Raw genomic sequence first — 25744 nt, 5'->3', positions numbered from 1 at the left:
TTATGCCATCACGTGTTGTCCGTCGTCCGTCCATCGTCTGCCATCCGTCATCCACATTTCATGAAAATCGGTCCTTCTTTCTCAATTCTTCACCGATTTTTATTCTTTCTGGCAGGAAGGTCAGTCTGCCTGGGGTGCATATAGCTTCTACACAAATTTGCATAATTGCAGTTAATAGTGAAGATATGGAGTAAGTAAGCCCTAACGAGCAGTTTCTACACACATTGCTTCTTTTTCCTCAATTCTTCAGCCATTTTTATTCTTTCTGGCATGAATGTAGGGGTATCTAGGGTGCATATAACTTATACCCAGATTTGCTTCATTACAATTATTAATGAATTTATGGACTAATTAAGCCTTAATGAGCAGTTCAACAAAAATTGCTTCTTCTCGGTCAATTCCTCACCGTTTTGGATTCTTTCTGGCAAATAGGTTGGTATTCCTAGGGTGTATATTGCTTCTATATATAGCTTGTATATAGTGTATATAGCTTGCAACATTTATTCCGCAAGGTGCCCCACTTTAGATTGTTCCTTCTGGACTAGATGGGGCCGGAATGAGCTATGCCATCATTGATGGTCTCGTCTTGGTATTGTACATTGATTTCTGAGAATGTGCAAAAGTAATGTGCCAAAAGACTGCAGGATACATGTGGTGACCATTTTGCATATGCATTGTTTAATTGTATCCATTAAAGAACAACACATCATACCTTTTATATGATAGTATACACAAAACAGGATAGTCTCTGTTAACACAGGATTATATTATCGCAGCTGTAAACAGTTGTTCCCCCACCAACGTGTCTTATATCGCTATCTTGACGTTAGTAAGACAAAAAAAAACCACAGCTTGTCATGTTACCAAGAAACCATGAACGCTCAAAATCCTTCCATGATGAAAAACATAGCATTGCATTTATTCCTCTGACTGTTATAAAGCGCTGACACTGGAGACTCCTTCCAAAATTCAGAATAAATAAACTTCTTTCTTCTGTCAATAAGAGTTAGGTTTATTCACTACAAAAATGAAAATACCTTTGTTCCTCCATTTTAGTTATGCTTATTGCCACTGAGCACGGTTTATTTTCATTCTAAGTTTCTGATGTTGGTTTCCTCCAATCACGCTGTATATTATTACTGTACATATAATAACAGAGGGGAACCGTCAGGGCCTTCCAGGCGTTCAGAGAAGGCCCAAATATATCAGCATTTCAAATGTTATATTCAGGGATGAGAATTTTCCGTGGATCTGCGGAATTCCGAGTTTTTCCCGCTGAAAATGTCATTTTTGTGAAACGTGTAAATTCGTTGAGAAAATTTCGGGGGATAGGGGTCGGCGCGAGGCGAGGCTTGTGGTGGCACAAGCAGGCAGGACCGACCAACCGCCCGCCAGCATCTTTCGGCAGCGCTCATCGCAAAATTAGTTGCAGCTGTGATAACGGAAATCGTCATTGCTTTCTTCAATATTTATGCTAACGACAACTTACGACGATTTCCGGCAACGTTTTGGCGCTAGTTTCATCTCACTTCTACAATTCACGGAGAAACAAGCTATACATACACGGTTTTGATCACTTCTTAAGTTCTAGTTATTTTGGTTAGTTTTCAAAGTTACTTTGCCAATATGGCGAAAGTTTTGGACCGCAAAAATGAGGATCGTGCCAGGGAAATCGATAAATCGAACGGGATAAAGAACTGTTTCCGATGGGCATGGCTCGATAGTAGCGTTACCGTGCCGGTAGGGACACAAACTATGACGACGTGCCTGATGGAACATATCCAAAAAGTGGACGTGCCGGGAAAGGTTCTGTGTATTCTGTGCTCAGATATGATCAATTATGGAAACAGAGGAGCTAGAAACATCCAGGAGCACATCAAAGCAAAAAAGCACAAAGGTACGTTTTACTTAAATTGTCAAAGATAGAGTCAGGAGGAATCATCTAATATATCGTTACGGTTACCTCCATTATCGCTCACTATATATATATATATATATATATATATATATATATATATATATATATATATATATATATATATATATCTGTAGGGATTTGTTATCTTAAAGTTTATAAACGTTTTAAACCATCATTGAATTTGAAAACATTCACACATTAATGTGTGTGTGTATTATATATGTGGGAAAGTTGTCAGACATTTCAGAGTTTTTTTAAATGTCCCATTCTCATCCCTGTATATTTAATTTGTTTCATTCTTTAATTGCTTTCATTCTTTCGTAATTTCATTATAATTATTCACTTCTAATTCAACCTAATTTTCTGTCAAAGTTGCTTCAGAAATGAAAGGGTTATTGTCCTGAAAACATTAAAATCGAGTTATCCAATGAGATTTGTTTGTTTGTTGTTTCTAGGCTGAGAAGAGTTTCGAGCTGCTCACTCACTGGTTAGGACTTCATTGCCAGGACAGAAGGCCATGGCAGTGTATGTTTATGTAGGAAGGGACAGATGAATTAACCAATCAGATTTTGATGTATAGTGGAAGGGACCAGAAATTTTTCGCCCTCGACCTTCTCAAAGGCCAGCACGAGCTTAACTGCGAGTCAGCGCCGTCAACGCAGCAGTGACAGCACCTTCCAGCTGGTGTAGCGTCCATCAGTAGTGTTAGCGAATGCTAATAAAGCAGTCAAGCCAGTGCTATTGAGAGCAAGTAGCACAGGCTAACGACCGGGAAACTAAGATTTCTGTCTCCAGACTCTTCTTCCACACACACTTGCTATAGTATTTTTCACTGAGACTTAAGTATTTATTTCCCTGTGTAATTTACTGAGTTACTTTTAAAATCAACATCGACAACCTCACACAACGGAGCAACCTGGCAGCCTGCTGCTAATCCCTTACAAAATCCTTTGCCCTGTTGCTTTTTTGGTGTGTCTGGCTGAGCTGGTTTGGCTGAACTGAAGTCCCAGCTCTAATAGTAACAGTTCACCACTGTAGTAGATCTAGCTATTGTTTAGTATTCCAAACACTTTCACATTCAAAGAAGACATTCAGATTCAAAATGTATTTCGAGCTGTCTACACTGTACGTGTTGATTCAAGTTTCATTACTTTTTTTGTGAGCCTCAGTGTAGAGTGTGGAAAAGAAAATCTGCTGTTTTTTTTCCTTTTTCTCCCCGGGGTTGTGCGCCATCCAGAGAATCCAAATTGAAAGTGAACTGTGAGAGCTGCATTCCGTCATGGTGGATCAATCCACTGCAAGTGCTCTCAATATGGCCAACTGTGTGATCGAGTCCTCCTGTTGTAGCATGTGCACTAAGTGATGACACACTCGCTGTTTAGAGTGCTACACCATAATGAACCATCTGAGTGAAAAAACCCACACGTTTACCAGCCTCCACCTCGTTAAATCATTATGCCTACTTCTGGTTGCTATAATTTTTGAGTGATTAAAAAAAGAACTGTAAATACAGCTGGCTTTCATACTAATGAGGCCAAATTGATAATGAGGTCTTTTTTTTTTTAACATTCGTTCAGTGTGTGTACGTGTGTATAATATACATCACATCAAGCTCCCATGCTAATTCGGTCAAAGTAGTGCACATGATTCTGTGGAAAAACCTCTGATGCAAATTTCCAGCATCAGAAGAAAACGTTTTCGTATTTATCTCTGTATCAAAAATAATCATTCTTGGGTTCCTGTGCAATAAAAACACATTTAAAGACATCACGATTTCATGCTAATTCACGCAAACTGATGAATGACACATTACTCGTGTTATAATATTGTTCTTTTTTTAATACAAGTTTTCAGGTCTGGAGTGAAAAAAATCACCTCTGAAAGTCTATGCTTTCAAACTACTAAGGTTAAAACAGTAATCATTCATGAAGCTGGCCTTCATGCACAGAATTCTGGGTAAATGCAGCAGACTTCATTGTTGGTCACGTTAATATCTTAAACATTCATAAGACATACTAATAGCAAAAAAAAAAACAAATATGCTAAGAAGTGTGAAAATATGATCAAGGCAGACTGCTAGCATGATCTCAAGCCACAGCGCGCCCCCGGATTTCAGAATCAAAATCAGGTCAAGGCTGCCACTGAAGCATAGGATTCTGGGTATAAAATCAGGGATACATTGACTCTGTGAAGAATCACTCTGAGCTGCATGCTAAGATGGTAACTGGTTCTACTGAATTCACTGTTAGCATCTTAAAAGATTGACAGATACACAACTATTAGAACGTGATACATATAGTTCCCTGTGTCCGAAATTGCTCCCTACTCACTATATAGGGTACTATATAGTGGGGGTGCCATTTTGTAGTCCTGTCCGAAACCTTAGTGAGGATTATTTACACCTTTATATAGTGCACTCAGAGTATCCCACAATGCATCACAAAAAGTAATGTACAACAATGGTCACTAGCCAAAGCACTATATGCCATCATATATTGTGATCGTGCTGAAAGAAATCAAATTAAAAGTCTCAAATTTGATTTAATAAAAGGCAGCGGCAAAGAAGAAAGTATTCAGCCTTGATTCAAAAAACTGAAAGATGCAGGTACTTTGTATTGATTAATGTGGGAAATGCACTCGGTATAATATGTATTTATCACAAAAATACATGCATGTATTTATTATTTTGAAAACCCACCAGCCGACTGATCTGGCACGTTTTAATTGTGCAACAGTAATGATGTAAATACCAGCGCAAAGGACTAGTGTCCGAAAGCTTTTTTTTTTTTTTCATTTTACCAATGAGCTCACTATATAGTCCTCTATATAGTAATTCCCTATATAGAGAGTCAGGAACGAGTGAGTGATTTCGGACACAGGGACTATATTACTAGCATTATCTCATCTCATCTCATTATCTCTAGCCGCTTTATCCTGTTCTACAGGGTCGCAGGCAAGCTGGAGCCTATCCCAGCTGACTACGGGCGAAAGGCGGGGTACACCCTGGACAAGTCACCAGGTCATCACAGGGCTGACACATAGACACAGACAACCATTCACACTCACATTCACACCTACGGTCAATTTAGAGTCACCAGTTAACCTAACCTGCATGTCTTTGGACTACTAGCATTATAAAAAAAAAAAACAATTTTACATTATAGGCATTTAGCAGATGCTCTTACCCAGAGCAATGTACAACATACCCAGAACAGTATGGGGAGCAGGTGCCTTGCTCAAAGGCACTTGAGCTATTCCTGCTAGTCCAGGGAATCAAACCAGCAACCTTTTGGTCTCATAGCTGCTTCTCTAATCATTAGGCCATGGCTTCCTCCATGTCTTTGTTTTAATTCTGATTATATCAAAGCTGTCTCTTAAGCACAGGACTGTGGGTAAAGACAGACACATCCGACTTCCTTCCTTCCTCCCCCTCCTTCCTTCCTTCCTTCCTTCCCTTCCCATTTCGGATCTCATATTATAGTAAGCTTTCCTCCTAATTAAATCAAAATAATTAATAACTCATGCTGCCACTCAGAATTCTGGGTAAAGACAGGCAACATATGTTGGTTGTAAACTGAAACACACTCAGCGCTGATGCTAACTGACACTACGTACTTGACTAGAAACATCTTACATCCAGAAAGACATACAAAATGGAAAGATTTTTTTTCCATTGATGGTACAGTAAATCTAGGTTTATTCTTTATTTGTACCTGCATTTTGAAACTTCACTGGGACCACAGTGGAAATAAGTGTTTTTACACTTTGTGTTATCCTTGGTTTAGTTTCATGTTTCAGTTGTATTGTATTTGTTTACTCTATTTCTGATTTGCATGGGATTTTTACCTGAATAAAATATCTATCTATCTATCTATCTATCTATCTATCTATCTATCTATCTATCTATCTATCTATCTATCTATCTATCTATCTACACAACATTAGAAAATCAAATCCATGCTAGTATCACAAAAAGGACTATTTTCATATTTTATACTAAATTTCCCCCAAAAAATTCAAAATGATAATTACATGTCAAGCTAAAAAAAAATTCAAGCTTTCATACTAATTAGTTCAAATCAGTTGGAAGATCTCACAACTAATTATGTTAATTGGCAACAGGTCAGCAGCATGATTGAGCATTAAAAGAGCATCCCAGAGAGGCGGAGTCTCTCAGAAGTAAAGATGGGGCGGGGTTCACTGCTCTGTGAAAGACTGCGTGGGCAAACAGTGAAACAATTTAAAAATAACGTTCCTCAATGTAAAATTGCAAAGAATTTGGGGATCACATAATCTGTGGTACATAATATCATTAAAAGATTCAGAGAATCTGAAGAAATCTCTGTATGCAAGAGACAAGGCTGAAAACTGACATTGGATGCCTGTGATCTTCAGGCCCTCAGGAGACACTGCATTAAAAGCAGACACGTGTCTGTAGTGGAAATCACTGTATGGGCTCAGGAACACTTCAGAAAACCATTGTCTATGAAAATAGTTTGTTACTGCACCCACAAATGCAAGTTAAAACCAGATATAAACAGTATCCAGAAACACCGCTGCCTTCTCTGGGCCTGAGCTCTTTTACGATGGACTGAGGCGAAGTGGAGAATTGTCCTGAGGTCTGGCATTGAAATTTGAAATTCTTTTTCGAAATCATGAGGAAAGGAGGAGAGGGACTATCCAGCTTTTTATCAGCGCACAGTTCAAAAGCCAGCATCTGTGATGGTATGAGAATGCTTTAGTGCACATGACATGGGTAGCTTGTACATCTGGGAAGGCATCATTAATACTGAATGATGTATACAGGTTTTGGAGCAACATGCTGCCGTCCAAACAACGTCTTCTTCAGGGAAGGCCTTGCTTATTTCAGCAAGACAATCCCAAACTGCATTCTGCACGTATTACAATTGCTTGGCTCTGTAGTAAGAGTCCAGGTGCTAAACTGGCCTGCCTGCAGTCCAGACCTGTCTCCCATTGAAAACATTTGGTGCATTATGAAACAAAAAATATGACACAGTTGACTCCAAACTGCTGAGCAGCTAAAGAGATCAACGTATTCTATTTTTATTTATACTTTACACAGTGTCACAACATTTTTGGAAACATTGTAGATGGCTCAACTGATTTTTCTTCATTGTAATATTCTTTAAACCAGGAGCTCCTCTGTATCGTATATCCCTCCTGAGACTCTGTTTTTGTAGGAAGCAGTCTGTGAAGGAGAGCATGTGGAGGTCAACTTTTTTGTTTTGACTGGTTCATTGTGTTTTGGTTATAAAACGAGGGTGTGTGTGGGGGGGGGTTGACTGAGTGTATTGTGTCTCATCTTATCTCATTATCTGTAGCCGCTTTATCCTGTTCTACAGGGTCGCAGGCAAGCTGGAGCCTATCCCAGCTGACTACGGGCGAAAGGCGGGGTACACCCTGGACAAGTCGCCAGGTCATCATGGAGTGTATTGTGTATTTAACTGAAACTAACCTCCAAATAATGTGGCAGAAATTAAGCTTGCTTATCTTAATGGTTAATCAGCAGAGCTTTATGGGTAATCTGACTTTGAAGAGGACGTCATTATGGTTCAGTAGTTTAATGAGCACAGGGAAGCTCGACAACACCTGTCTGTGTGTTAGTACGTACCTGTGGGATTATTTGATGGATATTATAGATGTTGTTTTTATTCCAGGCTAGTAACTCCAGCAGTAAACTGAAGCATTCTGAAACTTCTGCTTTTACAATACCATAGGCAACATATAACACCCTCGGCAAGGTTTTCTACCAAACGCCATCATGTGATCACTGTGAAACATTCCACATTTCCACATAAGTGAGCCTGAAGCTTAGTTTTCTTTCACCAAAAATAGCAGTACTATTTATTTCATGGTGTAGCCTGCGATTTTTCCAATATAGACTCATTACTTCATTTTCACAGCCTGTTCCTTTCTCGTAGTCATGCTGAGGAATATTTTTCACGGATAAACACCATTTTAAATTTGAAATATTTACTTGACACTTCATTTCAATATGGAGTTGCACAGATGTAAAAGCATGACGCTGAATTGTATGGTTATCAGACCAGGAGTTTATCATTCTATTACACCTCTAATTTAAAGCCTCCCTCTTTCTCATTTCTCTGATCTGCTAATGGCTGCTCTGATTAGGCTGGGGATATTACTGAGGGTTTAATCAAATGGATGCATGTGACATCATCGACACAGCTTTTAATCTCATCCGGGCGTTAATGTCACGATACCGGCTCAGGGTTTATGACCCACGTAATTAGCTTTATTTGTATAGAGTAGCAGGCAGACATTAAGTGCACAGGCCTGGAAGTGCAGCTCGGTCCTCATTGTGCAATTATATGAGCAAAAAGGAATCTAAAGTTGACCAAGCTGAATGAACATGGTTATGACACAAAACATAAGCGAGTTTCATCTACCAACTGCAAAAACGAATTGGGGAAAACAAAGGATATCGTATCAAGCCATCAAAGAATGGCACAATCTCAGTGACGATATTAAACAGTGCTCTAAGGTTTCCCAGTTTTAAATTGAAATTATTTTAAAGTCTTTCAATGCATACAATTGAAATTTTTACATTCTTACATTATTATATGTTAATTATTTTTAATCAGTTTGTTTCAGTTAGTTTAAATATTTTGTTTTTCAACTTTCCCAATCTTGTAACATGGCATTAGTTTTTACAGAACCTTCTTGAAAATCACTTTGGTGAAGAAGCATCCTGACAAATAAATAAATCCTTATCTCTCCCCGCCCAACGTTCACATTGACTCTGTCTCTTATTTACAGTTCTGAATCAGGACTTGTTCGAAGGATCTATTAAAAGATTTTTTATCCGAAAGCTAAAATAGCAAGATAAACTGCATATTTTAAAGCGGTGTTTTGTAAAGTTTATAGCCCTCTCCTGCCTGTGAGACAGATTTCAATTTGAATGGAAACCTGACATGACTTCCTCTTCCCCCAGCCAGTTCCACCACATCCATGTATGTCTCATAAATTACTTTTGAAGCAAAAAGTGGCTTGGAGTTTATTTCTGGGCCATAAAAAAGTAAAGCATAAAATCAATAAACCTGAAAGATCCACTATACAGAATTACAGTTTATCAAAGGTATCTATGAAATTACATGACTATTAAAGGTCACTATGTCTGCCTTGTGAGTTGCCTTTTAAGGAAAAAGGGCTGAGCTGAGCTTGTCTGGCTGGGGCGGAGCTTATTTCTGGGCCAGAAAAGTGTAAACAGGAACCTAAAATCAAGAAACTAGCCAGGGGTGGGTTTCCCAAAAGCCTTTTAACGCTAAGAGCATCTTAACCAGGAGAGAGAGCATTCATTGTGCTGCTCACTCTACCATTTAACGATGATCTTTGCGCTATGATACTTTTGGGAAACTCAGGCCAGATCTTTTATATGCCAGTATTTTGTATACAATGATTAAATATTACATACTGCACCTTTAAAGTAGTGGTATGGTATGAATTGCAAAAATATGACCTGGGGCAATGAAACATCTACTGCTCAGTAGTGAAAAAAACACGGAGGTTAAGGGTGAGTGGACATAACAGCTTGTCTCTTGTTTCTCTCAGGTGTTTAAGCAGAAAGTGTTGGAACTCGGTGAGAAGCTGTTGCCGGCATTCAACACTCCGACCGGCATCCCACGAGGAGTCATTAACCTGGGCAGGTACGTGGCGTGCTGAGCCGAACGGCAGCTTTTCCTTTCAGGCTATGTCAGGATACTCACCTTTCCATGAGTTTATAATAATTAAGAGTGTATATCTGTCCTTCAGAGACAACTTTAACTTGACAATATGTTTCAGCTGTTTTGATGCATTATGGTGTAGTGTAATATGCAGTTTGCATGATGCTAAATTAGCAGCTAAAAACAAAGCAGCAGACACAGTTAATGTCCATGGTTTGACTGATGCATTAGGTTTCTATGCTTTTTTTTTTGCCATAATTACAGTTGGATCAAAGTCCTTATTAGTACAAATATACAGGTTTTTATGAATTTTGACAAAAGTAGCTAAACTTAGCTTTTATTGCAAAAACATTTTGTAGTAATGATTTCTTTATTTTATACACTTTTTAAATCCTGTTCACTTCGGACTGTAATTTCCAAGCAAACTCTGGCAGTGAGAATGTGATTTGACTCATGCCGTGTATTTTGGATTGCAGCTTTTTTTTTCCCTTCATCTTCTTTTTGGAAGATGCGAGCTAAGCCAAAGGACAGAGCTATAGAGCTGCAGAAATGCCATGTGTTTTTGATAATTTGGATATTTAGATTTTTATGATTTATGCCTGTTTCTGACCGATGGATAAAGAGTTTTATGAATTTATTTTCACTGCTGTATGTCCCTTAGTCATTTTGTATTGCTTTAATTATTTCCAGTGTGAAAACAATCCAAACCAAACAGCAAAGAAAACAAAAGTATCAATTTTGCTCTGATTTGGACTCACTGAAAGGATTAATAGGTGTGAAAGCACATTAAAGTGTTACTTGTTCTATAATAATTGTATAAATTCGAAGATAACTGAGTAAAATAAAATGATCTGCAGTATGGATGTGTTTTAGTTTTTGTCAATTCCATACTTTCATTTTCAAACCTGTTCCGAAAAAAGTTGGAACGCTGTGTAAAATGTAAAAAGAGAATGCTATGATTTGCAAATCATGGAAACTCTATGTTTCATTCAGTGCGTTTACATGCACATCCAAATCGAGCTACTGTCGGTAATCGAGCTAAGGGTCCCAGCAGGGGTGCCAGAGAAATCCAATCCTACATGCACACAAGGAAATCGAGCTATTGTGTGAGGTACATTGTGCACCCGAGCCACAGGTGGCGCTACACGCCCCATCGTGTTGGTACACTTCCGGTTGTCGTCATGAAGAAGAGCTATTCAAGAGTATAAACAAAGTTATCAGTTCCGTGTTCATGCATTTTAATATATTCAACTCCTTAAGCTGAATGAGCATGAACTCTGTCTCCTCATTGCTCCAGAAGTGCACGTTTCTGCTCGCCATTTTCTCTTCTTCGTTCGTTCGTTCTCCTTGTTCCTCCTGACCTCTTCTGCTGCTCGCTACTACTACTGTTGTCATGCCGACCGAGGCTGTTGTGTTTCCCGCTTGTGGTCTCGTCACTTCCGGAAGGGGCAGTGCTGAAGTAAGTAGCTCGACTACGTAGCTCGATAGGGTTTACATGCACTAAGTAGCTCGGCTACAATCGCATAATCTAGGTCGCGTAGCTCGATCACGAGAAATCCAGTTCGGTTCGATTTCAGCCGAGCTAAGGTGTTTCCATGGCATTTAGAACTTCGATTTCAGTCGAGCTTCGATTTTCTCTATGTGCATGTAAACGCACTGATTGAAATTAGTACAAAGCAAACATATCAAATGTTGAAACTGAGAAATTTTATTGTTTTTTGAAAAATATATGCTAATTTTAAATTTAGTGTCAACAACACGTTTCAAAAAAGGGGGCAATGAAAAACTGGAAACTTTGTAAGAAAAAGAAAAAAGCTAATTAGGTTAATTGGCAACAGGTCAGTAACATGATTGGGTATAAAAAGAGCATCTCAGAGAGGCGGAGTCTCTCAGAAGTAAAGATGGGGCGGGGTGCACCGCTCTGTGAAAGACTGCATGGGCAAACAGTGCAACAATTTAAGAATGACGTTCCTCAATGTAAAATTGCAAAGAATTTGGGGATCACTTCATCTATGGTACATAATATCATTAAAAGATTCAGAGAATCTGAAGAAATCTCTGTATGCAAGAGACAAGGCTGGAAACTGACATTGGATGCCTGTGATCTTCAGGCCCTCAGGTGACACTGCATTAAAAGCAGACATGTGACTGTAGTGGAAATCACTGTATGGGCTCAGGAACACTTCAGTAAACCATCATTTGTGAAAATAGTTCATTACTGCATCCACAAATGCAAGTTAAAACCAGATATAAACAATATCCAGAAACACCGCTGCCTTCTCTGGGCTCGAACTCTTTTACAATGGACTGAGGCGAAGTAGAAAACCATCCTGTGGTCTGATGAATGAAAAAGTTTGGAATTCTTTTTGAAAATCATGAGGAGAAGAGAGGGATTATCCAGCTTTTTATCAGCGCATAGTTCAAAAGCCAGCATCTGTGATCGTATGAGGCTGCCTTAATGCACATGACATGGGTAGCTTCTACATCCGGGGAGGCATCATTAATGCTGAATGATGCATACAGGTTTTAGAGCAACATGCTGCCATACTGACGTCTTCTTCAAGGAAGGCCTTGCTTATTTCAGCAAGACAATACCAAACTGCTTTCTGCACATGTTACAATTGCATAGCTCCGTAGTAAAGAGTCCAGGTGCTAAACTGGCCTGCCTGCAGTCCAGACCTGTGTCCTACTGAAAACATTTAGCGCATTATGAAACAAAACAATGACTACATTTACATGCACGTCCAAATCGAGCTGCTGTTGGTAATCGAGCAAAGGGTCCCAGCAGGGGTGCCAGAGAAATCCAATCCTACATGCAAAGGTAAAATCGGGCTATTGTGCACCCGAGCCACACGTGGCGCTACACGCCCCATCTTGTTGGTACACTTCCGGTTGTCGTCATGAAGAAGAGCTATAGTGTTGCCAGATACTGCTGACGTTTTCCAGCCCAAAACATGTTCAAATCCGCTAAAATGCACTTAAAACCCCCAATCTGGCAACACTAGCAGTTCCGTGTTCAAGCTGTTAGGCTTGCTCTAACAGACTATGGCTACAAACTGTCCGGCGCAGACCACTGTTTTGTAAGACAACTTATTTTGCACAATAATATTTTTCTAAAGTCCATTTTTTGCTTACAAAAAAATTTTTTTTTTGCTTACAATTTAACTTATGTCTTAATAAACACACAAAAAGTTCAATTGTTTTGTTTTTATTGACATTCTTCAGATGTTGGACATATACACACACACAAATACAGTGACTTGTTTATGTACACAATTCACAGCTATGCAACAGCTGTACAGATGTATTTGGTGATACAGTAAGTGAGCTAAATTTTAACAGTGCAAACAATGCCACAAAAAGAAAAGATTCATGCCGTTGTCATGATTCGTTGTCATGCCGACCGAGGCTGTTGTGTTTCCCGCTTGTGGTCTCGTCACTCGTCACTTCCGGAAGTAGCTCGACAACTAGCTCGATAGGGTATACATGCACAAAGTAGCTCGGCAGAAATCGCATAAACTAGGTTGTGTAGCTCGATTCCGAGAAATCAAGTTCGGTTCAATTTCAGCCGAATTAAGGTGTATACATGGCATTTTGAACTTCGATTTCAGTCGAGCAATGGCAGAAATTCGATTCTCTCTATGTGCATGTAAACGTAGTGACTATGACAAAGGTGACTCTGAACTGTTGAGCAGCTGAAATTGTATGTCAGGCAAGAATGGGACAGCATTTCTCTTTCAAAACTACAGCAGTTGGTCTCCTCAGTCCCCAAACGTTTACTGAGTGTTGTTAAAAGTAGAGGTGATGCAACACAGTGGTAAACATGCCCCTGGCCCTACTTTTTTGAAGTGTTTTGTTGGCATCAAATTCAAAATAAACATACAGTTTTCAAAGAAAACAATAAAATTTCTCAGTTTCAACATTTTATATGTTGTCTTTGTTTCCATGATTACAGTGTTTCCATGATTTGCAAAATCATTGCATTCTGTTTTTTGGCATCTGGGTCATAAATTTAGCTCTGCCTTCTGCCAGTTCCAATGATCATAGAAATCCGGGAAAAGTCATTAAAAATGAAAATTTTCAAAACTAAAATGTTGGAAAATAATAATAATGTCCAGTATGGTTTGCATTATTTTTATTCCAATGTTCCCCTCACACTTATACATGTTACAATAGTCACATTCTCTAATATTAAAGTGTATGTTTCCTCAGCATTTACACCACAATATGGTCTGTAGAATTGGTCAAAAGCAAATTTCCTAATAAGAGGGAGTGTCTGCCTGCAAAATGACCAAATTGTCTATCAAGATGGGACTAAAACGATCAGAAGACCATTTCACCATCTTCCTTTTTTTTTCCTCCAGTTGGTCTGACCTTATGTAATTCTAAAGTTCACACAGCTTTGAATCCTGTTTAACCCATTCCATCCTTCATAAATAATTCCCTCTATGTTTTGTAACATCTCATCTCATTATCTCTAGCCGCTTTATCCTGTTCTACAGGGTCGCAGGCAAGCTGGAGCCTATCCCAGCTGACTACGGGCGAAAGGCGGGGTACACCCTGGACAAGTCGCCAGGTCATCACAGGGCTGACACATAGACACAAACAACCATTCACACTCACATTCACACCTACGGTCAATTTAAAGTCACCAGTTAACCTAACCTGCATGTCTTTGGACTGTGGGGGAAACCGGAGCACCCGGAGGAAACCCACGCGGACACGGGGAGAACATGCAAACTCCGCACAGAAAGGCCCTCGCCAGCCACGGGGCTCGAACCCGGACCTTCTTGCTGTGAGGCGACAGCGCTAACCACTACACCACCGTGCCGCCCTGTTTTGTAACATTTCAAATGAAATGTCACTTGTGTAGTATGTCAAGTATCTGACGGGATTTCTTCCCACCATCTATTTTGCTTTTGGTTTTTGTCTTTCTGACATCATGGATCAATTCTTTGAGACAGGTTTTCTCCCAATCCTCTCCTCTTCCCCAGACATTGCTGCAATCGATTTACCCTCACACTAATACGCATTACAATAGTAGTTACATAGTCTAATATAAAAGTTTTTATGTTTCCTTAAAATGTCTTGTCTAGTCATGCCTTTATCTCAGAATGGAGTGATTGAGGGCTAGAGACAGTGATGTATATGAGAAACCTTCAGCTGGAAGAATGCCAGCTTGTTCCTTGTAGAGAGAATGTCACGAGGTATCCCTGCCCTTCTTCATTCTATTAGGCATCGATTTTTCCAGACCTGGACATACTGGGGTCATTCTGACCCACGTGGGTAATGATGTCGAGAGCATTTATAATGGAGGCCCAGCTTGCATCTCTCCCATCTCTTTTTCTCCTCTGCATGCCGTACAGTCAGGCAAAAGGAGAGCGATCTTTTCCTGTGGAAGTGTGTGACACAGCTGAGATTTTGGCAACAAGACAGGTTTTTGACATTGTTGGTAGCAGAAATGTTTACGAATACCACAATATTTGATGCTCATTCATTTCTGTTGCACCACACTGGTCATGTTGTTGGCTCGTCTGTCCATAAAGTCGATGAGCTGTTGCCATGGCGTGGCGTCCATCCGTCGTCCACAATTCAGTTAAATTGTATCTCCTCTGTAAATTCTCCACGGATTTCCATTCCAATTGTTTGTTTTTTGAAAAAACTCATCACTCTGCACAAAACCTGGTCATTGTTTTGTCAAATTTTTTGCTAACGAGTTAGTAATTAGGCCACATTAATGAATTTTCCAGGCCTCTCAGTAGAATTCTATCTCCTCTCTCATTTCTCATCCGATTTCAGTTCTGATCAATGTTTTGGATAGATCTTCCCTTGAAGAACAAAATTTGGTCATTTGTTTGTTGATTTTCCTGTTGTAAACAATTTGTTGACAAGTTTGTCTATTTTCAGTTAAATCGTATCTCCTCCCTCAGTTCTCAATGGATTCTAGTTCCAATTGTTTCGTTTGAAACAACTAGACCTTCTGCACAAAACTTGGTCATTGTATTGTCAGAATTTTTGCTAACGAACTGCTAATTAGGTCACCTTAACGAGTTTTGGGACTTTTCATTAGAATTGTGTCTCCTCTCGCAGTTCTCACCTGGTTTCAGTTATGATCGATGTTTTGGGTAGATCTTCCCTCGGGGAACAAAACTTGGTCTTTTTTGTTGATTTTCTTGTTGCAAACAATTTGTTTATTTTCAGTTAAATCGTGTCTCCTCCCTCAGTTCTCAACAGATTTCAGTTCTGATTGTTTTGTTTGAAAGAACTAGACCTTCTGCAGAAAAATTGGTCATTGTATTGTCATTTTTTTGCTAACAAATTAGTTCTCGGTCAACTTAACACATTTTCTTCTAACTAGAATTGTATCTCCTCTCTTGTTGATCACATTCACACATTCACATTATCTCTAGCCGCTTTATCCTTCTACAGGGTCGCAGGCAAGCTGGAGCCTATCCCAGCTGACTACGGGCGAAAGGCGGGGTACACCCTGGACAAGTCGCCAGGTCATCACAGGGCTGACACATAGACACAGACAACCATTCACACTCACATTCACACCTACGGTCAATTTAGAGTCACCAGTTAACCTAACCTGCATGTCTTTGGACTGTGGGGGAAACCGGAGCACCCGGAGGAAACCCACGCGGACACGAGGAGAACATGCAAACTCCACACAGAAAGGCCCTCGCCGGCCCCGGGGCTCGAACCCAGGACCTTCTTGCTGTGAGGCGACAGCGCTAACCACTACACCACCGTGCCGCCTCTTGTTGATCATGCAAATTCAATTCTGATCGATGTTTTGGTTCAATCTTTTCTTGGGGAAACAAAATTTAGTCCTTTTTTGATTTTCCTGTTGTAAACAATTTGTCGTGGAGGTTGGTCCTCTATCACATTGTCACATTTCAGTTCTGTTTGATGTTTTGGTCGTCATGGATGTTTTGATGGCAGGCCAGATGAGCTACTACATCCTTGACATTCTGGTTTTATATACATCCATGGGATGAATATAAAACAGTATGGGATGTAGTGTAATATTAGATGATTAAGCAGCTGACAGTGATACAACCAATCATTAATTTATCTTCTGGAAAATGATATGTTCCATGATATTATAGCAAATGTGAATATAAAATGGTTGTATACCTGTAGCTGTCATGATCATAATAGCCATTTTGATCAGCCTATAAGATCATGCTCTTCTACTTTTGCCATTACAGACGTGTAGTGATGGATACATTCACTGGATCACTAAATGTAGTGTGTAGAATTGGTCAAAAACAATTTTCCCAATGAAAGAAGCAGTGTCTGCCTGTGAAATGACCAGAATGTCTATGCAGGCGGGACTAAAATGATTAGATGACTATTTGACCAGATCCCTGGGGATCACATCAGCAACCTCCTTTTTTTTTCTCCAGTTGGTCTGATTTCACATAATTCTGAAGTCCACATAGCTTCGATTCCTGTTTAACTCATTCCATCCTTCATAAATAATTCCCTCTTTTATGTTTTGAAAAGTTTCAGATGAAATGTCACTCGTGTAGTATGTCAAGTCAATGCCGATAGATAAAAACCTGATTTATTTGAGGACAGCATTAGTAGTTATTAAGGTACCTGACGGGGTTTCTTCCCACCATCTTTGTCACTTTTTTTTGGTCTTTCCTGCTGACATCTTAAATCGATTCTTTGAGACAAAAGTTTTCTCCCAGCTCTTTCCTCCTCCCCAGACATTGCTGCTATCGATTTTCCTTTCAGAAGGAAAGCGAAGCATGGGCTGCTCTCACAATGAGATCTAGAAGCAGCAATTGCGTGAATTACACACTCTTCCAGTGTGATTCCTGCAGGCACAAACAACACAGTAGAAAGGGGCCTGTTCAGAAAAATAAAACCAAGATAGCCCTCAAAAGGCTGTGCATACCTTAGAAGACCGTCTTGGCCAGAGGTGTCCAAAGTCCAGCCCCAGAGCCAAATGTGTCCCACGGACAGATGTTTACTGGCCTGTGGCTTGTCTTTTTGAATGTACACTGCCTGGCCAAAAAAAAAAAAAATCACACACTATATTTCACTGGACCTCCTCGAGCATTGATTATGGCATGCATTCACCATGGCATTGTTTCAAGAACCTTATGCAACGTCACAACATTTATTTCCATCAAGAGTTGTATTAATTTTTCACCAAGCTCTTGTCTTGATGACAGGAGAGTCGAACTGCTCTGTAAAGTCTTCTCCAGCACATTCTATGGGATTAAGGTCAGGACTCTGTGGTGTGTGAAAATGATTCCTAATGCTTCCTGAACCACTCTTTCACAATCTGAGCTCTAATTTGATGCCTGTGTCATCAGGGAAGAAAAAGTCCACTGATGTGAAAATGGTCATTTAGTACATTCAGGTCGTCAGCTGATTTTCATTTTATTGCCTCATAACGTTGCTGAGCCTCGATCTGACCAATTGAATCAACCCCTGAGACTTACCCTGCCTCCAGAGGCTTGTACAGTGGCCACTATGCATGATGGATGTATCACTTCATGTGCTTCCCTTTTTACCCTGACACACCCGTCACTCAGGAATAGGGTCAATCTGGATTTCTTAGACCAGGGGTTCCCAAACTTTTCCATGCCAAGGCCCCCCAAACAGCATTAGCTTCTGGCCGGGGACCCCCTTTGCAAACCCACAGACAATGCTGCAAAATATGTAAAGAAACATCAACTTTTAGAATGTTTTCTCTTTATTCAATATTCAATAATTGTTACATTTGTTTAGCATAAGAATATTATTAACTAACATCTTTTCAACACGGGCGTCACGGTGGTGTAGTGGTTAGCACTGTCGCCTCACAGCAAGAAGGTCCGGGTTCGAGCCCCATGGCCGGCGAGGGCCTTTCTGTGTGGAGTTTGCATGTTCTCCCCGTGTCCGCGTGGGTTTCCTCCGGGTGCTCCGGTTTCCTCCACAGTCCAAAGACATGCAGGTTAGGTTAACTGGTGACTCTAAATTGACCGTAGGTGTGAATGTGAGTGTGAATGGTTGTCTGTGTCTATGTGTCAGCCCTGTGATGACTTGGCGACTTGTCCAGGGTGTAGCCCGCCTTTCGCCCGTAGTCAGCTGGGATAGGCTCCAGCTTGCCTGCGACCCTGTAGAACAGGATAAAGCGGCTAGAGATAATGAATGTTTTCAACACAAATATTTTCTCACTGAACAATAAACTATATAACCTCCTGTAGTACCTGATTCAACTCGTTATCCATCCTTTTTGCGACCAGTGCGTCACGATGGAGCATGCAGTGTGTGGCCACTACATGCGGGGCCTTCTGCTTAATGAGAGCGGTCACTCCACTGATCTTCCCGGTCATTGCCGCAGCTCCGTCCGAACACCCCTCCACACAACAGGTCCAGTCCAATCCGTAAGACTCGATGTAATCGTCCAAAACTTGAAAAATGTCTTTCCCAGTAGTTCTTCTTTCAAGTGCTTTACAAAATAGTATTTCTTCCACAAATCTTTCCTGTGAAATAAATCTGATGTACACAAGCAGTTGGGCCTCATTGGATAAATCTGTGCTCTCATCCAGCTGAAGTGCGAAGTATTCGCTGGCTCTCACCTGCTCCAACAGCTGAGCAGATACGTCTTGAGCCATGTCACCAATCCGTCGGCTCACGGTGTGATCAGAGAGTGGGACAGCATCAATTTTTTTGGCAGCATCCTCACCAAGCAATTCTCGGACAATGTCTTTGGTGGCTGGTAAAATCAAATCTTCTCCAATTGAGTGAGTTTTTTTTAGCATGAGCAATGTGGTACAAGGCTAAAAATGATGCCTTCAGGGCCCGCTCGGGGACAGTAGCTTGCTGGGTGAATGCAGCAGATTGCCTGACCAAATGCTCTTCTTTGCGTCTGAAGAAATCTACTGTTTTTTCGGCATCTGTCGGATGTTTTTGTACCAAGTGACGCTGAAGTTTCGAAGGTTTTAAGCACTCGTTTGACAGGGTCTCCAGACAGAGGACACATTTCGGGCAATCATGGCCATTTTTCTGTATGGCTGTAAAGCCATACTTAATGTATGCTGCTTCATATTTTCGGATTTTAGTTGGCCAGGACTTAGTTTTTTTCGCATCAGTGTTCTCCACAGCAGGGCTGTTGGTTTGTTCCTTCGGTCTCTTCTTCAAAAACCTGTCCATTTTGCGCTAGCAATACGCTAGCTTGAGGAGCAAAGCAGCTTGATAAATGGCGCAAACCGCAACGTCACAGGCAATCGGAGAGATGAGCATGGCAAACAACGTTTCGATATGATGTATTATTATTAATAATTATATTTTATAATAATGATTAAAAACTAATTACAATATGACTACGTTCAGACTGCACCCTGAAACGACCCATATCCGATTTTTTTGCCCATATGCGACCTGTATCCGATTTGTTATTGACAATCTGAACGACACAGATCCGATTTTTTCACATGCGACCCAGGCCGCTTGGATATGTGGTCCTAAATCCGATGCATATCCGATATTTTCACATGTGACTGCAGTCTGACCGGACAGGTCGCATTCATGCGACCTACACGTCATCAACAAGAGACAAACATCACTATTCTGCGTTGGCTAATCCCGCCTCTTTGGTGGAAAACAACAACATTTGTACAGTTTTCAGAATTTAAATAGACTTTTATAGAATTGATCAAGCTAATGGTGGATTTGGTAGGGACCTAGATGTTTATCTGTTAGCCTGATTAAATAAAATAGTTTCTATAACTGATTTATAACTTAAACCATCCTGTATTACAAGATTAAAAGATTGTTCTGGAAATTTCCAGTAATTTGACACCTTCGGTCTCTTTCGATTACGTCCATTATGTCTTATATTGAATATTGTTAGTTTTTTTCTTTTTTATCAGACATCTACAACCCTTCGGTCTCATTAATCTGCTGCCCACATTAATCAGATTATTGTGTGAGTTCCGCCGCCGCCACAAAAACCACATCGCCAGGTCTCGCCTCATCTCCATAGCAAACTGCACTGGTGTTTATGCACCTTGAGCCAGCGCTGAGAGAAGCTGCAGAATTCAGCTAGCTATAAACAATCTAAATAAATATTTATAAAAATGTAGAAAAAGTTTATTAATATGATGAAATAAATATGTGCAAATTATTAAGCCTGAATTAAGAGTTTGGTAACACAGCGGCCGTATCCCAAATGACTGCCTACTGAAGCTCGAGTGCACTATATAGAGTTTAAAAATCCATTACTTCCTAGTAACATGTAGTGCACTTATACAGAAATTAGAGAGACATTTAGGAGTCAACCCTCGTTACCAGGCTACACGTTTTCATTTCAGTTCAGAAACAAAAACACACACGAGACCTCACACTTTAACACTAACCAGATAATTAAACAAACAAACAAAAAAAGAAATCATTAAACATGAAGAGCGCGCTTTTTTTTGTTTACGTATTACGTAGATGTGCTTATTACGTGTCAATTTGCGCATGCAGGACACTTTTGGGTCGTTTTCTGTTCATATTGGAGATCGCATACAAGTCTCATATAATTGGTAATGTGAACGGCCTAACAAAAAAATCGGATTTCACAACAAATCGGATATGGGTCGTTTCAGGTTGCAGTCTGAACATAGTGTATGTTTATTAATAATTATTTAAAAAAGTATATATTTTTTTCGCAATTTTTTTGTTATCGTCCCTCCAACTTTCTGAGGCCCCCCTGGCGGCCCCCACTTTGAAAACCACTGTCTTAGACCACATCACCTTTTTCCATTGCTCCACAGTCCAAGCTTTATGCTGCCTAGCAAATTGAAACCTTTTCTTCTGATTAGTCTCACTAACTTATAATCACACAGTTGTTTAGTCCCAATCCTATGAGTTCTCGTCACATTGTGAGTGTGGAAATGCTCTGACTTTCACAGCCATGAGTTCTACTGTTGATTTTTTTTTTTTTATGATTTGAACTTCACCAAGAATTTAAGTGATCTCTGATCATGGTTAGTCAAAATTATTTTCTGACCACATTAGTTCCACAAAGTTGATAGTTCATCACTATCCTTCCAAGTTTTAATAATGCATTGGACAGTTCTTAACCCAATTCCAGTCATTTCAGTAATCTCCGTAGTTGTTTTCTTTGCTTAATGCAGGCAAGTAATTTGACCGTTCTGAAACACAGTAGCATCTTTTCCACGATCACGGGACACGTCTTCCGACATGTTTGTTGAAGAAATGAGAAGCTACTCACTGCATCAGTTAGGGTTACAAGAATTGTTGGCACCTGAAACACAATCACTGCAGCAATTATCCAATCAAAGGCTCTTAAAGTGCCATTCCACCATTGGATGTATTCTTTGGCATAAAATACAATATATTTTATGACAACATGACTAGACAGAGAAATCTTTTAGCTTCAAAATGATGTATCAAACATAATTTTTTGACGACGACAAGTATATTAATTTTGCGACCAAAGTCACCTACCCTTTTAATTTCCACGCGGTAGTGAAACGTGATGTCATCGGCAGGTTCTCCTTCTTGTGTACCACGTGTCGGTCTATTTTTAGACCAGGAAACCCCCAAAGTGAGAGAGTCATTTCTCCTCGTATACGGGGGCCAAAAAAATTGCGAAAAATTTTGAGTTAATCTTTCAGTTAGCTAGATTTATTGGTATTAGCTAGATTTATTGGTATTATTTTTATCGCGTTCTATCCGCCATTGCTGATAATATGTGCCACGTCACACGTCACGTGGTACACAAGAAGGGGAACCTGCCAATGACATCACACGTGGAAATTAAAAGGGTAGGTGACTTTGGTCGCAAAATTAATATACTTGTCGTTGTCAAAAAATTATGTTTGATATATCATTTTGAAGCTAAAAGATTTCTCTATCTAGTGATACCATTTATATATGTTGTCAAAATATATTGTATTTTATGCCAAAGAATACATCCAATGGTGGAATGGCACTTTAAGTATTTGCTTATTTAAATCAAATGCAAGGGTTTTTTTTTTTTTGCCCAGGCAGTGTACACTCACTGGCCACTTTATGAGGAACATCCACCCACCTGCTGTTTGATGCAGTTATCCAAAATCTGCCGATCCCTTGACAGCAGCACAATGCATAAAATCATGCAGATACAAATCAAGAGTTTCAGTTAATGTTCACTTCAAATATCAGAGTGAGAAAAATTGTGATCTCAAACTAGTGTGACTTTCACTGTGGCATGGGTGTTGGTTTGAGCCAGATGGACTGGTTTTGAATATTTCAGAAACAGCTGATCTCCTGGGGTTTTCACACAGAACAGTCTCTAGAGTTTACACAGAATGGGAGGAAAAACAAAACATTGTGAGCGACAGTTCTGTGGGTGGAAACAAACACCTTGTTGATAAGAGAGATCAGAGAAAAATGGACAGATTGGTTCAAGTGTTTTTGCCGAGAAGGATATAGCAACTCTTTACAACCATGGTGAGCAGAAAAGCATCTCAGCACGCAACAGCAGAAAACCACATTGGATTTCAGTCCTGCAGCCAAGAACAGGAATCTTAGAATCAAGAACAAGTTCCTATTAAAGTGACTAAGTCTGTTGGCTGACATGTTTCTGCAATGTTTCCTTTCACCTGATGGTGGCAGGAGATTATGAGAAGATTATCACAAGCTTTTGTGAATTCTTGAAGGATTCCTTGATTAAACTGTACTTGCAGCCATCTACTCCAATATGTAACAGTTATTCCACAAAATCGAGTTGTACATGAGCTGATGGCTGATGAGGTGCATAGCGCGGAGTTGGCTATAAGCCATGTACGATGAGACTGAGTGGAATAACTGTTTTATTCCATTCACATTCACTGAATTTTGAAAAACAGATCATTTTAATTTTTTGCAAATTCGATAAATAAAACCTTTATACAAAACGTCCAACAAAATCATTTTCACTTAGAATGTCAACAAACCGGTGAAATGACGGTAGCAATTTGTGAAAAATGCTTTAATAATAATTCTTGAAAAATAAAAAAAGGTACAGTCTTACTATTAAATACTTTCATTCCATATTTTGTTGCTTTTTTTGTATTTTTGGGGGTTGTTTTCTTCTTCTTTTGGGTTGGCAAACCAACTTAAAGGTGCATTACTGCCACCGACTAGGCTGGAGTGTGGAACAGGAGATATTGGGGGGAGGGGGGAACTATACATTCTTTTAGCTATTTCTGTTTCTTTTAAATACTTGATCGCAATTTTTGGGATTTTGTTTTCGAGTAGAGTTTTTATTTCATTCTTGGTTGGTTCAGCAACACGCTCCGCCATTTTGTTTTTCTCTACTCACGGTATATGAGCTGATAGCCTAGTAGTAGAGTAGCCAATCAGAGCATGCAATTGCTCATATCCAGTGAATGTGGATAGAATATACTGCGTTAGACATATTGTAACTGTATATGACCAGTCTAATCTGGCCATCTTTAAAAAACGTTTGGGTACTTCTGGTCTGGAGTTTTGAAATTTGATGGCCAAAACAAAGTTAATGAATCATGTTTGTTTTTTGTTTTTTTTTTGTTAAAAAAAAACAAAACTGAAAGGGGGCGGGACGGTGGTGTAGTGGTTAGTGCTGTCGCCTCACAGCAAGAAGGTCCGGGTTCGAGCCCCGTGGCCGGCGAGGGCCTTTCTGTGCGGAGTTTGCATGTTCTCCCCGTGTCCGCGTGGGTTTCCTCCGGGTGCTCCGGTTTCCCCCACAGTCCAAAGACATGCAGGTTAGGTTAACTGGTGACTCTAAATTGACCGTAGGTGTGAATGTGAGTGTGAATGGTTGTCTGTGTCTATGTGTCAGCCCTGTGATGACCTGGCGACTTGTCCAGGGTGTACCCCGCCTCTCGCCCATAGTCAGCTGGGATAGGCTCCAGCTTGCCTGCGACCCTGTAGAACAGGATAAAGTGGCTAGAGATGATGAGATGATGAGATGAAAACTGAAAGGAAGAAAACAAACTTCTCCTGTGGTAAACATGCATAGACAGACCAGTATTTGCAAATATTTGGCATCCCAAATAATGTACCATATTAACACTAATCCCTTTGCTATTAACACATAAGTGAGAGCAGTTTATTAATTCTGTGCCAGAGATAATTTTGTCTGTTCACATCTAATGCTGAGCTTTGACACATTCCCTACATCTTTGCCTCTGTTTTGCCGTTTTACCACCGTGAGTGTTTATTTTGTATCTTGTTGCCATGACTCTAACTCTCCACATGGCTCCATACCTGCTCATATGGTGGGTTTGTTGCCATGGTTTCTGATTGCTGTGGCACACGGCGTGGGCGATGGTACTCACACTGCTGCTTCACCCTCTGTGTTACAGTGGCACCAGTTGGAACTGGGGATGGGCATCAGCCGGGAGCAGCATCCTGGCTGAATTTGGGACGTTGCATCTGGAGTTCATGCACCTGACAGAACTTTCTGGAAACCCCATTTTCAAAGAGAAGGTTTGGTGCAGTTTTCAAAGTCAACAGACAATCAACAGCTGAGAAATTAAAGGAAAAACAAGAAGAGGGCAGATATTTATTTTCTTAGCATGGTTTGGGTTCACCTGTGCCTCAAAAAGTTCTTCTGACTGATCACCTTTAATGTAAAATGAAACATTTCTGTCATAATGGGCGTGGTTTCTTCGATGATGACTCCACCCTCATTCACATGGCACAAGGAGTCACTGAATGGTTTGATGAGACTGGAAAAAAATGTAAATCATGTGCTTTTGACTCAATTAAGCAGCTATCACGTCATGGTTCATGTGGGCTCAATGCCTTATTAAGACACCTTATGTTGGATTTTCCTTTAATTTGTCATCCGTCTGTATATGTTGCATACACTTGAGTGACTGATACAGTTCACATGGAAAAATAGACTGAACAGTGGAGGATTTTCCTTCCTCTCACAGGTTACTGGTACTGGGAAGGCTTCAGTGGCGGCTGGTAGTCTTTCAAACAGGGGAGGCTGGTCGGTTACGATATTTCCAGATTTTAAAAGAAAAAACACATAAATTTTGCCCATACTCTTGCCTCTGATCTGGCTGATTGTTGGCAGGGTCACAAACTGTGAAATAACAGGTTCTTTTGGCCCATTAGCCTACTGTCCAATATACATAATGGT

At 40.1% G+C, this 25744-nt stretch overlaps 1 protein-coding gene across 1 annotated transcript in view; it reads left to right on the top strand.

The window, feature by feature from the left end:
• The window catches only part of LOC132867419 (mannosyl-oligosaccharide 1,2-alpha-mannosidase IA), a 614171-nt gene that overhangs the window by 539743 nt on the left and 48684 nt on the right, over positions 1-25744 (top strand). Inside the window, exons 5-6 of the mRNA XM_060900322.1 lie at positions 9512-9606; positions 24957-25080. Of these exons, the coding sequence (XP_060756305.1) occupies positions 9512-9606; positions 24957-25080 (219 nt within the window). The remainder of the gene's footprint in view (positions 1-9511; positions 9607-24956; positions 25081-25744) is intronic.

This window comes from Neoarius graeffei, chromosome 19 (genome assembly GCF_027579695.1).
Source record: "Neoarius graeffei isolate fNeoGra1 chromosome 19, fNeoGra1.pri, whole genome shotgun sequence".
In the NCBI taxonomy this organism is placed as follows: Eukaryota; Metazoa; Chordata; class Actinopteri; order Siluriformes; family Ariidae; genus Neoarius; species Neoarius graeffei.
The sequence above is the reverse complement of the archived record's forward strand: the minus strand, read 5'-3'. Positions and strand labels throughout refer to the sequence as shown.